Source organism: Mesoplodon mirus, assembly GCF_964341445.2.
Source record: "Mesoplodon mirus genome assembly, chromosome: 8".
In the NCBI taxonomy this organism is placed as follows: Eukaryota; Metazoa; Chordata; class Mammalia; order Artiodactyla; family Ziphiidae; genus Mesoplodon; species Mesoplodon mirus.
Window position 1 is genome coordinate 24,238,136 of NC_138984.1, and position 15,268 is coordinate 24,253,403.

Here is a 15,268-nt window from a genome sequence, read left to right on the forward strand (position 1 = left end):
GTCTCTATTACCTCTTTTTGCAAATGTGGTCAAGAAAGATGCTAAATGCGACTGTTTGTAGAAAGAACGTGCATTTGTTTTTCTCATGACGATCCACATAATTTCTTCCCAAATACAAAAGCTGTGCTATAACTAACTGATGATATTGATGGACAACACTTTACTCCTAATAACTTTTTGGACCCTCCCCCGTTCCTTTGACTTTGGTGGATGTGCCACGTGCCCGGTGGAGATAAAACAAGTAGACACTCTAATTTTAAACTTGCACTGTAAAGCACTTTCAAAATAGTAATAGTTGAGCTTCATTTCAGACCTGACTTTCCTTCTCAATCCGTTCCCTAGGACCCCTCTCTGCTGATTCGTGTCCTGGTCTATCGGGGCCGTTTTCTGAAATCGCAAAGCACAGTTTATTGCGAAGCTGAGTGGGTGGGTCCACGCGCACACCCAGACTCCGGCCAGGACGCCGATCCCAAAGCTCCGCGTCGCGCGCCTGGATCGCGGTCCCGCTCCCTTCGTCCGGCCTCACCACAAGTCCCAGTTTGAAAGAAAACTTCTCAAGGCCGAAATGAACCTCCCCTCGCCGTTGCAATTCTTCCTTCCGAGCCAGCAGAAAACGTGAGATTTACTACGATTCGCGGGGAGTGGATGGGGGCTGCCAGAGCACTCTCGGAAGCGGGTTACCTGGTCCCCCCCCTTTGGGGGCGGGGTCCGCCGTCTGGGGGCACGGGGTCAGGGGCGGCGCGGGTGGGCGCGAGGGAGGGCGCGCGTCGCGGAGCCGCCGGGGCAGCACTTGTCCTGTAATCGATTGCCGAGCGCGCCGAGCGGCGCAGCGCGCAGACACGCGCACACGCGCCCTCGCCAGCCCGCGCGCACACACATACACACACACACACGCACAGGAGCCCAGGGCCCGCACACGCGCGCGCGCGCACGCACGTCCTCCCGCCCGCGCCCCGGGCCCCGCCGCCCGCCGTCCGCCGCCGCCGCCAGCCCGCCCTCCGCCCGCGGGCGTCTGCGCGAGCCCGGCCGGCGGGGGAGATGTGCTCGGGCTCCGGCGGATCGGTTTCTCGGGGTTTGACCAGCTGTCCCGGGCTAACCCTGCTCCTCGCTGAAGATGGAGGAAGTAAAAACAGGATTACCCTTAGCTACAGATCCACTGCCTTAGTTTCCACCACCAACTGCAGTGCACAAACACACGTTAGGCACAGGAAAGAAAGAAAGAGAGAGGACACACTAACAGTAAACACAAACAAAAGGGTGATGGGATTATTTTACTGCATGCACTGCTGAGGTAAATCTCCGCTTGCCTTTTGCGTGGTGAAGAACAGCTCTTGTTTTGTCTTCTGATTCATAGGTTATATATAAATATGTGTATCTGATTTGCAAAGGGGGGAGTGTTTTCAAAGTTAAGTGTAATTATATAGTATCTCGTTTTGCACTGTTATGTGATCAAATGACTTGTTGCTATTAACCAGTAATAATAATAATACTATAGATATTTTTCTCTGGGAGGGATGGATTGTGGTTATGATTAGGGTAATGATTTCTGTAAAGGACGCTCAGGGAATCGGGTTGAAGATGATGTCTTCTGCCTTAATTTATCGTCCCCTCCTTGTAGTCTGTTTCTGGGATGTTAATCGATTAATCAGTTCTCATCTCTATAGCTGTCATGGATTTGGACTTGTTTTGCTTTGTTTTAACTTGAATTCCAAGAAAGGTTGGGTAGCCTGGAATAAATTACAGCTGTCCAGATAGAAGGTAATATCCAGATCCTGTTGGAATTAAACAACAACAACCTGGTGTGACATGTAAAAAGGCAGCCGTTAAATCACTTTGACAGGTTCTGGTATGGGCAAAAGAGATGGAATTAAGATTTAATTTATTATTATTATCATTTTTTTGCCAAGGGCGAAAAGCAGTCCTGTGAAGTTGGCCTAGGTTCTTTGCTGGGTTCTCCCTGACTGTCCCTCCCCTATCAACACCCCCCCCACCCCCCCACCCCCCCACCCCGCCTTTTCTTTCAGTTTTCTTGTCTTAGCTTTTGGTCGATTCTTAAGGAACCGGTGGATCAAGTTTTTTCTCTTCTTGTTAATCGCATTGCTGTAGCACTGACTGACCTCTCTCTCTCTCTTTTTTTTTCCTCTTTCCTGAAAGTACGTGGTGCCATTCCTGAGTGACTTTTCCTACTAGACCATCCCAAAGGGACGAGGGGGAGGGGTAGAAGGAGGAGGAGAAGGAGAAGGGGGGTGTTCCTTCTCTCTCATTTCTTGGTTTTGTTTATCAGCCGATCTGTTTGCTGGATTTGGGCTCGGAATGACCCACCTGTAAAGTGCTTTTCCTTCCTCCTTGCCTTGAACTCTGCAGGGGGCTTGGCTTGGAAGGGGCAAGGGAGGGAAAGAGAAGGGGGAAACACAAAAAACTTCTTTCTTTCTCTCTCCGTTTATCTTCAGCCCGACATTGTCACCTCCTCTTTGAGGGGTTAGAAGAAGCTGAGATCTCCCGACAGAGCTGGAAATGGTGATGAATCTTTTTTAATCAAAGGACAATTTCTTTTGTATGTACATTTCGTTTCTCTTTCTCCTTTTCTTTCTTTCCTTCTCTGAGGGTTAATAACCATTTCATTGATGGGGCAGACTTCTTTCGCTTCTCCCTGACGTTTCTTTCTTAATATGTGTGTGTTAAATGTGTACATTTTTAAAGAGATAAACTCATTTGTAAAATATCCGAAGAAATTGCACCCCTTTAAACTTTACGGATGCCTTTCTTTAAAGCCTTATGTAATCATAATTTGAAAGAATTTGATAACAGTACAGCAGGTTGAAATTTAAGTGCTATGTAGTGACTGAGTTGGGAATTTGATCTGATTATTCCATAAAGGAAGAAAGAAAAGTTTTTTTTTGGGGGGGGTAGGGAGGGTGGTGGTGAAGAAGGGGAGGGGAGGGAGAAGGGAAGTGGTTTTGGAGACAAGAAGTGAAGCTGCCTGTTTTCCAGTAAGTAATGGAGAAATTCCAGGAGCCAGGGCTAAATATACTTGGCGATCAATACAGAAATGGCTCATTGTGAATAATTTAGCTGCTGGTGCAGTGAGAGTTTTGAAACTAAAGGCAAAAAGGACCAGGGCCAAAGGAAAAAAAAATAAGTAAAAATCTTCTCAGGACATGTCAATTCTTTAAACTTTTTTCTTCAAAGAATACAGTTAGCTTATCGATCTTTTCGTTATGTGAAATCAAAGCTAGGGGGTATCATCTCATACAATTTACTTTTGTTTCTGAGAATTAAGTTCTTGTTTTGTGTCATTGGTGCACGAAAATAATTCCCCAAACTTTGAAAAAGTGATCCCCTTCCCCTCTTCAAAAAGTGTATGAATTTTTCAAAATTGGAGTGTATTAAGTAGGCTCGGCGTGGTATCCAACCATGGTCTGGCAGGAAATTAAGGTTACATTGAACAGGTGCTTACACAGAACTTGGGGTTGGCTAAAATGTCAATACAAGCCTGGCAGTTGGGTAACTGCTGCAGAAACCTTCAAGACATACTTGGGCACGAAGTTTTCTTGTTTTGTTTTGTATTTCTTCTGTTTGTTTGTCCTCCCCCCCTCCCTATTAGAACATGATGAACCAACTTGCAACAATTGTGAATAGAGCTATCTGTATACTCGGGAAGTCCTCAAACTGCAGCTTGATTGTAGGAAGTAGTGAATGGTAAAATACTTCAATCCCAGTTAAAGCTGGCACTTTGGAGGTGTACCCCCTTCCTATTTTTTTCTCTAAACCGAGTAAATTCTGATTAAAAGAGTCATTCATTTCTTGCTGCAGCCCATCTCATAGCACACTTATCTTTCCTATCCTATCTCCAGCAGGAATCAGATCATTTGCAGAAAGAGTTCAGTGACTTGCAAATGAGCACATACAGTACACTGTAGTATGTTTCTTGGGCACAGGTTGCAGCAGCAGCAACATGGGCTAACTGCTTGGATCTTCAAATAAGTTAAGCATTTAATGGCAGATACTGAAAGGAATCATTGTGTTAAGGGTATAATCTTTTGTATTGCAGCATTGCACTTTGACTATGGAAACAGAGGCTATTGATGGCTATATAACATGTAAGTATTCATTTTCATTAATCTGTTATTGGTAATAAAATTATGTTTGTTACCTGTATTGTAATTTCTGAATTGGAAGTTTTTATCAAGAACTGTAAACTCTTACCTCCTATCTGTTCACAATTTCACCTTGTAAATGAGTTTGAGAAAATAACACTGAAGTGAAATAAGAAGGAACTCTAGATATATACCTGCTATATTAAGGATATTATTTAAATCAGTAGTAGCTTAGCAGATCAACACTTTACTACTTTTTTTTTTCATTTACTTTAAGTCTAGAATAGATCGGGTTACATATATGTCTACTAATATGGCATGTACTAAATACTTAGTACTCTGTAACCTAATTTTTCAGACACATAATGTGAAAGAGAATTAGTTCACTCAAGTTGACATTTTTTTTTAGCAAACTGTCCTTTCAAACATCTAACTCTGATAGCCAGCATTTTGGAAATGCTCATTAAAAATACTGTGTGCTTAAGGATTAAATTAGATGTTAAAAGAAAACAGTTTTTTCAACTAGAAGATACTTTAGAAATCAACTACTCCAGTCTCCATTATTTTACAGTTTAGATGAATGTGATAATGAAAGTTTGTAATTTTTTAATCGTGGGCTGGTTGTTGCTTTTCGTCATTTCATTCATTTATTATGTATTTCTAAATAACATTTCCTTATGGTTTCTTTTTAAGGGAAAAATTTATTTCATTAAAATCATATATGCATACCCCTGCATATATGATTACAAAGTTGGTAATTAGATTTTAGATGACAATGAACAGAGACCAAACGATTTTATTTTGTGAAAACAGGTGACAATGAGCTTTCACCTGAAAGGGAGCACTCCAGTATGGCAATTGACCTCACCTCAAGCACACCCAATGGACAGCATGCCTCACCAAGTCACATGACAAGCAGTAAGTCTTCATTTTATGATTTTTTTTTTCCTATTTCTCTAGCGATAGACTTGAATTTGTTAGGTCTGTAGGGTCCTCTCACATTGTGGTGTAGCTGCTGCTATAGATTTTGTTAAAGAAAGAACAACACAGATTTATTCCTGTTCATTTTGGTATCGTAAAACATGAGCCTGCTTACTAGTCTGAACTATCCCAAGGTGGCATTTGGGAGCTGGTGCTTACCTGTATCAGGTAAGAAATGTTAGGCTTTTCTGGTTATTCTTTTGTCTTGCCAGGTTTATGACTAGATTTGTTTTTGTTTCTGGGTAAAAAAGTATGGAAACGTTATTTCCAAAGGACTCTTCAAAGTAAAAAAAAGAAAAAGAAATTATTTTCTATTACCTTGGCACAAAGCTAATCCATCAGTGGTAGAATTGCAGTTAGTTGCTTTTTTTCTTTTTAAACATGTGAAAGTTTCGTGTCCAAGGCATTGGAAGTGAAATGTAATTGAAAATTTGTGGAACTCATTTACATCCATTTCTCTGACAAAGTGAAAGCATTTTGTTTTAAACTGTCCAGAGAAGAACTGAGAAAATTTGGAAGAATGTTTTGAACTTGCAGGAATAGACAGTTTTGGCTACTCTTTTTGATAAAGGGTCATTCATTGATATAGTAAACATTGTTTTTGTGTAATAGAAAAGCAACTTACATGCTGTCAGTGGCAGAAGACAAAATATTTTATTTTCTCTTAATTATAATGTTTCATAAGTTATCAAGTGCAAATGCTCTGTTACTCCTACTTAAACTTAATTTGAAATCATGTGTTTATACTTTTGATATGTGTTATATTCTTATACAGAAAGGCCATCTGATTTACATGTAAATATAATTTAATTTAAAAGCTTTCTATTTGGGTGACATGTGAAGGAAAAGCATTTTCTTTCCTTTTTAAATGAAGATTTTATAACTAAAGAAAACTGAATCATCAAGTGAATTATGAGCATATTCTTAATATGTTAATTCTGATTATCCTGAGAGAACAAATTTTCTTTCCACTTCCCTCTTACAGTTTCAAAACTTGATGTTATTGTGAAGCTACTAGCTTTATAAGTAGTTAAGACTTCTGAATTATAAGCAAGAGTATATAGAATACTATTGAATACATTTTGCAATTCATTAACTTTAAGTGGTTCTAGTTACTGACTTGAAATTTTGACTGAACTATGTGAACTTACTTTACTTATTTAAAAGTTTTCTTTATTTTTATTATTGGGAAGCACTTCCTAGGAAGATTTCATTCTAGAAGCAGTCATTGAAATTCCTTTATCATGTAGGAAGAAAATTAATAGTGATGGAATGTATATTAAATTATAGTGCTAATCTCTTGTAATGGATCTTGTAGCATTAATTTATTTTTTCTGCTAGTTGGCTATTGATTTGATAAAAGTTATACTACTATTGCGATATAGGGAGTACAATTTTTACATTTTAACATTTAATGTTACTAGGTCCTTGGCAGGATAGATTTTTTATTTTTCAGATAATTTTCATTTAATTTCCTAAAGAGTAAAGATAGATTGATATGCAATTTCTGTTAGCTTAATATTTAGCTATTGTCTTTAGAAACACTGAATATAAGGGGTACGTAATATTGGGTAATCAGACTTTGACTGTCATCCCCCAGCCACTGCTAGAATATCAGCTGGAAAATACTTGTTAATTGGTTAATTAGCTCCTTTATTTGTGAATTTGATTTTGGTTTTGCAAGTAGTGCTTTCTAAAAGGCAGTTCACTCATTTATTTTAAATAAACATTGCAGAGTATGGGCATGATCAGTTTGGACAAATAAGAACTGTGCTTTTGATATTTGAGTTTTTCTCACCCAACAGCAGTAAAATTATGTTTGGTAAAGAGGTTTTGTTCTTGTTTCTTTTTTTTTTAACTTACTAGCCTGTGGCAATTCCATGTTAGTATAGTTTTTAGCTAAGCTGCGTGTGTTTTCATGTTCTTTTCCAAAGAGTTGCAGGTTAAATATTTTGGCTCGCACTTCAGAGCTGTCTGTTGCATCCTTTACGTAGCCTCTATTTACAGTATCTAGGTTACCCACTTAGGTGTTAGATGGAGAAGATACCCATTTTTCCTCTCTGTTAGATCTAGGAGAATATCAGCATTTTAGATTGCCAAAGCAAATAGTGCTAGAGAGGGACTCTTGTCTGTTAATTAGAATAAGAGACCTACAATCGGTCACTCAGATGTTTTTCTGTGACTTGTAATAATTTTTTGTGCGTGTGTGACTTGTCAGATCACTTGTGTCTGAGATTACTGGTTTTCCTAAATCCCTTTATATGCATTGCTGACTTTATTATATGGGAAGAACTTATTTATTTTCTGCATTTTTTAATATCTTCAAATACTATTCCTAAAGGGCTGTGACTTCCAAAAACAGAATTGCAGTTTTGGTTGAAAGTATTAGAGCTGAAAGTAAATGTGAAAACCTCTATGATAGAATAAGATAGGTTCCATAGCAGCAAGGAGGACAAGAATATATGTGTAAGAGGTAAAAAGTTATTTTAAAACAGTTTAGAAAAAAAATAAAAGGAATAAAGCCTTTGATTTTATGAAATAACTGACGTTCTAGCAGTAAAGTAACACTACCATGTGATAGCCCACTTATTTTGGCTTTAGGAAAGTGGTCAGTTTTATTCTAAGGTCATAGTCATTTGTTTAGGTTATTTGATGACTATTCTAAGATGAAGGGTATCTGTATAACTTGCTGCCAGCTATTGTATAAAAAATAATGACAGCAGCTATCATTATTTGACAGTGCTAGAAGAGAGCATCGGTGACTTGGGAGAGAACTAAAAATGTTACAGTGCCTGACACTTTTTGGTTTTAAAATTCAGCATGTAGGATAAAAAGAAGTAAGAGGTATTAGTGAACTTAACATTTTGTAATGACTACATCCTATATTTTTGAGTGGATTTCCTTAGAGAAACTTAGACTTTTTCTTTTAGAATAAGGATCTCTTTGATAAGAAGATGGGCATTGTTGCCCAAGATCATTAGTGTACATATTGAGTCTGCTGACAATCTTCGGTGTCAGGGATGACAGTATATGCCTTGATGGCTACTGGAAATACACAGTGTTAAGTGATTTTAAAAATAGAATCTGGATGTTAAGAATCTGAGACAGACAACTCAGACAGAACAATACAAAAATAATCCATATTGTATTTCGGCCCATCAGATGAGACTTACTTTGTGATTCCTTATGTTTCTGGGTTAGCTCATTTCCATTTCTTGTATAGTTGCTTCAGTATTGGTTTCAAACGGTGCTATACCTGCTGCTGAGTATTTTGAAAGATTTTTAAGGTTCAAAAAATTGTCATTAATCTTATTTTTCTCATTATCATTTACTTTTATAATGCTAATAAGTAAATTTTCTTTGGAGAGAGCTAATGGTATGAAAATACATTGTGACATAAATTTTGTTTCTATTACTTTAAAACCTTTACATGGATCAACTTTGCAGTCAATACCATTTATCAGTCAGTTTGATGGCCAGGTGGCATGTATGGAATTGGAAGAAGTAGTAATTCTAGTTTTACAAGACTCTGACCAATAATCAGGTCAGGGAATCTAGTTTATTCTTTTTAGAGTGCTTCACATTCATTTTTTTTCTTAGCTAGTTTCCATTTTTAGAACCTAGTGAAGCATAAGTATAGTATGATTTCTATTTTTCTTGTGAGGAAATGGAGGCTTGAAGAAACCAGTTGGCCTCTTAGGTCCCTTAGCAGAAGGATAAAGTTGTCAGGATTGGGATGTAAAACTGATTATTACCTTGTGGGTTAGTTAGATCACTTTATTGATAACTCTTGAAAATGTGATTATCTCAGGGTGCCCACCATGTCCAGTACTGACCCATGTTTTAGTGACAAAAACAGTATTACAGAAGTAGAATAGGGTTATTATAAGGGTGGAATGATAACAGATAATCTTGTTAAGCAGATGCTCTAATGCACTTTACAAAATACAGCTTATGTTTTGGGACTCACCAGCTTTCTGAGTTGTCTTCTGTAGCTTAGTTTGGCAGTCACCCTTGGCTGGATTTCCATAGGACACACCCTAATATAACACCAGATGGACTTGATGTAAAAGCTTGCTCTGTTTTCAGTTGTAGTACTTAGTTTTGTATATATACCCAACATACCTTACATTTAGTTTTTACTTGTCAGGAAATTAAAAAAATAAGTTTGACTTGATTTCTTTACACCTATCAGAGGTAAGTGTCATGGCCATGTGTCATGACCAAAAGGAAAAAAAAATAGGAACTAAAGGAAGTACGTATGAGCAGGGAATTAACAGCAAAATTTCTGTATTTTTTTCTTTGCTGCTCATTCCACTCCCACCCCCCACCCCCTATCTTTTAAGTCTGCTTTGAAGTAAGAATAAATGTCTGTCTTGGAGAAACAAAACAGCTTACTGTAGAAGTGTTGTTTATATTGCCTCTATCTTTGTCCAAATTTGTCTTCCCCACTGGAAATACATTAAAAACAATGTAATGTGATTGGTTAAGTTCTTTTGGGAGTCTTTCTTCGAGCCATAAGGAATTGAGATCCCTGGGTCCCATCCTCTTCTCTCCTAACTTTGAATATGGATACATTTTGATTTTATGATGTTCTGAAAGATCAATAGCAGGGTCACAGTCCTAAAATGAGGTAGACTATGTTGTTTTTCTTTGCTTTTTTCCTTTATATCTGTTTATATAATATATATTTATTGACCAGTTAGTATTTTCCTTTTGTGATTTAATCATGACTCAGGATCAGGATATCTCTGCTGAAATAGGTAAAGAGTATTTAGGAACTATTTTCCCGTATTATAAATGTGTAATCACAACTGGAGTGAGAGAAAGAAAGGGGGCATAATTTATTGAATATATATAGGATGCCCAGCACTATACTAAGTGATCCATATTATTTCACTTAGTCTCCACAACAGCTCTGTGAAGTTACTCTGTTTATAATACAGAAAACTGAGGCTCAGAAGCAGTAGATTGCAGGTGGTTAAAAATATGGGCTTTGGAGTTATGCAGGCCTGTGTTAGAATTCTTGCTTTGCCAGTAGCTTGCTGTATGATCTTAGTCATGTTACTTCACATCTCTGAGCTCCAGTTTTCTTATCTGTAGAATTGGGATAAGCAATACCTAAGTCAGTGGGCTGTTGTGAGGTTTATTTTTTTATCTTTATTTTTCTTCTTTTTCACTGCGCTGCGTGACACATGGGATGTTAGTTCCCAGGCCAGGGATGGAACCCATGCCCCCTGCAGTGGAAGTGCAGAGTCTTAACTACTGGACCACCAGGGAAGTCCCTGTTGTGAGGTTTAAATAAGGCAATATTATGCAAAATACTTAGCACAGTTCCTGACACATGCTAAGATCCCATAAATAATGACTGCTGCTATCACTCAGAGTAGGCAAGTTTCTTTTGCACCAAACCATGATTCATAAGAAAGTTTTTTTATTTTTTTTTAAATAATATCTGTTTGAAATTCAGATCTTTTGCTCTTTCCATTTTACTACATAGGTCCATGGAATGGAGATAGGCATTTCTAATAATTTAGGGTAAAAATGAAAGAAAAAACCCTCTATTATTTAAAGCATCTGTGAAGATTTTGGTTAAGAAAGAAGTAGAGTTTGTCTATGTGCCAGAGATTCTTTTTATTGGGTTTCAGTGTTCCTGAGCTAAGTTTTATATTTTTGGTTACATGTAAAGAAAATCATTGCTTATCATTGGTGCTCTAAAGACAACAGTCTTTAAGAATGGAAAAAGTCCTCTTAGTAGAGTAACCTAGGCATATCTAGGATCAAATTCTTTCTTTGAAAATCTGTATCTAAAATTTCACCATATTTGTTGCTTCTGGTCGTACCATCAATTCTCATTTGATGATACCTAATCTAGTTGTAGGCCTGATTGTTGCTAATTGTGCATTTTGGGGGTAATAGTTTAGGTGTTTTAAATTTGAAGTAAACTTAAAATTATCACTTACAAGCATTTGACATGTTGCTATATTGTTCTAGTTGATGAATGCAACAAATATTTGTAGGCTGTCTTTTATGTGTCAGGCACACTAAGGTGAATCCAAAGGTGAAGAGTACACTATTTTTGTCCTCCTGTAGCTCATGCTCTGGTTCAAAAGAGACATCTGAACAGGACATTATGCTATGATAACCTCAGTGTTCTTATTATTATGGGGAGTGAGGGGTGGTACTAGTTTGAGAAGACTTCCTGGAGGGAGATGCTGCTTAAGCTGAGACTTATTAAATGAATAGGATTTAGGAGAGAAGCAGAAGGCTTGTTCACCAAACAAACCCACAGTGGGAGCTGAGAAATAATATGATATGTTCTGGGAAATACAAACAGATTGGTATTTCTGGAGTGCAAAGTTGGAGTCTTAGAATTTGAAGCCAGAGATGACTCTGGAGAATTAACCAGGGCAAGATAATGGAATATCTTTTATAAGAGGAAACTTGGATTTCATTTTCAAGGGAGCACAGGGTTTTAACAAAGATTACTTCAGTCTTTTTATTGACATGGATCATACCAGCTACAACAGGAGTAAAATGATTGTGGCTGGGGAACACTCTAGGGGCAGGGGGTTCTTTAACAGGCTGTTGCAATGACAGAGTGAAAAGTCATGAGAGCTAGTGGTAGTGAAGATAATAAGGAAGAGAAGGATTTGGGAAATAATAGCTTAAAGTGGACAGGACTTGGATAGTAGGGTTTAAGGATAGAAGAAAATTCATGATGATATCTAGATTATTGGATAGATGGCAATAGGTCCCATCAGGGAAGATAGGAAATACTGGAGCAGGTTTCCAGGAAAAGACTTAGTTTAGTTTAATTCTGTATACAGAAAGTTTGAAGCACCTGTGGAATTTGGGAGAGGATAGCAATCAGGCAGGAGGATAGTTTAGACTAAGTGTGAATTTTCCTAATTAGTGAAATCTAATATGTAGTTTGTGGTTTTGTTACTTTCCCTCCTGCCTTACTTTAACAATAGCTTAGTATTTCTTTAAAAAATTCTTCCCTAAGTAATTCTCAGCATTTGGTCAGTGACCATATTTCCCCAACTGCCCCCATTGAATCAAAATTCTATATGGAAATGTACGATCACAGGTTTTAATGAACTCTTTTTTGCTTAATGGAGTCCTTTTATGCTAGTCTCAGAAGTTGGATTAGTTGATGTGATTGACTCACTGATTTTTAAACAAAACATGCTAGCCCTCTCCTTAAAATTTTGCGGTCTATTTAATATCATAACTTTGATGGTTACATATTAAAAAAAAATCATATGCCATACACTCCAAGGCCTCTACTGTAATGATTTGTCTTTATTCTGTAACGTATTTCTCATCTATAAATACATAGCTTAAAACATATGAGGAATCATTTGTTAACTAAGTCCTAGCCAGTTCTGCTACATTAATAGCCAAAGAATTTAATGATTTTATGCAGAGCCTTTTTGAAAACCTTGAGATAAATATAAAACTTTGAGATAAATATACAACATGATATATATCATTATATATAATAATATAAATTATTTGGTACATAATCTTTTTTAAAGTTTATAATATTGTGCCCCTTGGGATAAAATAATATAAGGGGAAAAGTGTGGTATAGAAAACATCTTAATCTATTTCCTTAAAACATATATTATAGAACTCCATCTTAGAAATTAAGCCCTGATTACCCAAGACACCATGAAATTTCAAATGAATGTTAATGATGAAAATAACTTCATCTGAGATTTCCTGTATGTGGAGATTCAGGACTTGCTGTGGAGATCTTTTTATCTTTTAATCACTGATCCAGCAAACATTTATTAAGCATTTTCTTTGTGTGATGCACTGCTGATGCTGAGGCACAAAAAATGTGTTAGGGATTTTTTTGGAGTGTATGTTATCTTGCAAGGTCCAAGAGAATTCATATTTTATTTGAGATATTAATAATCCCATTGCATTTAGAAGCAAATAAGTGTGTTGTGCTCACCATAGTTTATATCCATTGTAGAGAAATGAACTGCTTCTCACCTTTTCCCTCTGAGAATTCTTCAAAAGTGTATAAATTTGAAGACACACAATGAAACAGAGACCAAAATACAGCCAGCTTCTAAAATAGCTTCCCACAGGAGAACATTTCCCCAAGAAATTTTTTATAATGTAGGATTTTGTTCTCAGCCTTGTAAGTTCCGAAACTCGTTTGGCAGCACGCATAGAGTGGTCCCGTATCTCAAGGTTGACTCGCATTAAACAATTTTACAAAATTGATGTTTAAAATTGCAATACCAATTTATGTCTGTACTTTCATTAAAAATAAAACAAACAAACAAAACCTGAACCAACTAATATAGGATCTGGATCACCTCAGTTGGCTTGACCAGATCTTTTTTTTGTGTGTGTACTGACCTATATGGGTAAAGCAGCAAAGGTCATTTGGTTAGCAAGGAATCCAAAGGGAGTTAGTTACATAATTCAAATGTTTAATGGCACCAGACTAAGAGACCCTAATATGTTCAGCATCACAATAGAAATAGCAGTGCCATTTGCATCAGTATGGTTGAAGTCTTTTGTCCAATTCCTTCTTCCCTGAATGGACATGGATTTAGATTCCCTAGATATAGCCTCAGCCAAAATACTTCTGAGAGTCATTTTTTTTTTCTTGGCTTCCTTGGCTAAATCCCGCAGATTCAGTTTTTAACTTATACATGTAATCAGGTTATAACCAATTCTTGTCAGCCTAGGATCCATTCATTTTCTTTAATGTAATTTTACATTTCTGCTTAGATTTGTTAAATGTTGATTTTATAGCCTAACTCTATGAAAGCTATCTTATAACACCTATAAAGGATACCCCAACTACTATTACCATAAATTCAAACTTCCATTCACAGAAATGTTGATGGGTGATGTGGCCAGCAGTTTAAGAGGTCTTAGTATCTATTTTAGATGAAGATGGAAAATAGCACTGCCACCTGAGAAAGGCACCTTACGTTAGCTGGGGATCTAGGAGAGCTTCTAATTAATAGGTCAGGAGGAATAAACATCACACTAGTTTCATGAAATCTCTGAAGTAGTTCGGCCACAGCAAATGAGATTTTATAGAAAAGTATAGTATTTTAGGTTAGTTAATAGGGAAGGCTATGTTAATTACTGAGTGTGAATTTAAGAATATTTTTTCAAAGCACACTGCTTTATTTTGGGGCCACATGTTGATTATAAAGAAATTAATTAGAGATTTTCCAGATGTGAATCTTTGAAGAAAATGGCTATGCCTTATCTATTGGGTTGGCCAAAAAGTTCAGGTTTTTCCGTAAGATGTTACAGAATATTTCTTCATTCCCAGTATACAGTATCATACTGGGTCATTGTAGGAGCCCAGTAATTATTTATTGAATTAAGGAACTGCTTGTGATTCACATATTGCATATGTGTATTTAAATAATGTGTTTCGGATCTATTTGAGGAAATTTGTAAAGTTGATTTCTTAGATGTTGAAATAATTCTGAAATCCCATTTTACTTGTGATTTTCTTTGTTAGGGTATGTATTTATTTCAACCATGTCTCAGTCTCAAAAGGGTTTTGTAATCTTCACATCAGCCCCAAACAGATAATCTTCAAGATTCTAAACGTCTCTTTAGTTTTCTGATTCCATACTAACATAGTCAGTGGAATTCAAGTTAGTGTAAACGTTTCAGTGAATATGTTATAGTCATCATCATCGTCTTCATTACTAATATCTTTATATGGCACATTTAGTGTTTACAGATTTCACGCCACATATAATTTTAAAATCAGTTTTTCTATCACTTATTTAAAACTGCATGTACAAAATGGAATGCTTCAATTAACTTTTCTTATGCTCTCCAGATATTTTGAGGAGCATATAATTAATCAGTGTAAAGTCACGTTCTAATAAATTAACATTCTGGTGTCTACACCTTTGACATTTTTGTCATTGCTCTCTTATTATCATGGAAGCTGTAGCTCTCCTTACACCTGACGGTGTCAACTTTACCTACTACTTACTAAGACATCAGTATGCAGGGCTTGGCCATATTTTGAAGTGCTAGGAAGCTGCATTGCTCTGTTTCTGTTGAATTAACTAAGAATTTCTGGCTGAGGTCTAAAGAGGAATTATTCCTTCTGCAACTATATAAAACATTTCCTGTTATGTCATTTTCATGAAGAGCCTTGTTGTTTTGTTCTTGTT

General features: G+C 36.9%; 1 protein-coding gene across 3 annotated transcripts in view; it reads left to right on the plus strand.

The window, feature by feature from the left end:
• Positions 1–4,051: 4,051 nt before the first annotated feature.
• The window catches only part of IKZF2 (IKAROS family zinc finger 2), a gene marked incomplete at both ends in the record, with an annotated part of 166,081 nt that continues 154,864 nt past the window's right edge, over positions 4,052–15,268 (plus strand). For 2 of the 3 annotated variants that reach the window (XM_082631273.1, XM_082631274.1), the window contains 2 exons: positions 4,067–4,100; positions 4,911–5,015. In XM_082631273.1, coding sequence (XP_082487399.1) covers positions 4,067–4,100; positions 4,911–5,015 — 139 coding nt within the window. Of the gene's footprint in view, positions 4,101–4,910; positions 5,016–15,268 lie in introns of all 3 variants that reach the window. The other variant, XM_082631275.1, reaches the window with a different exon arrangement.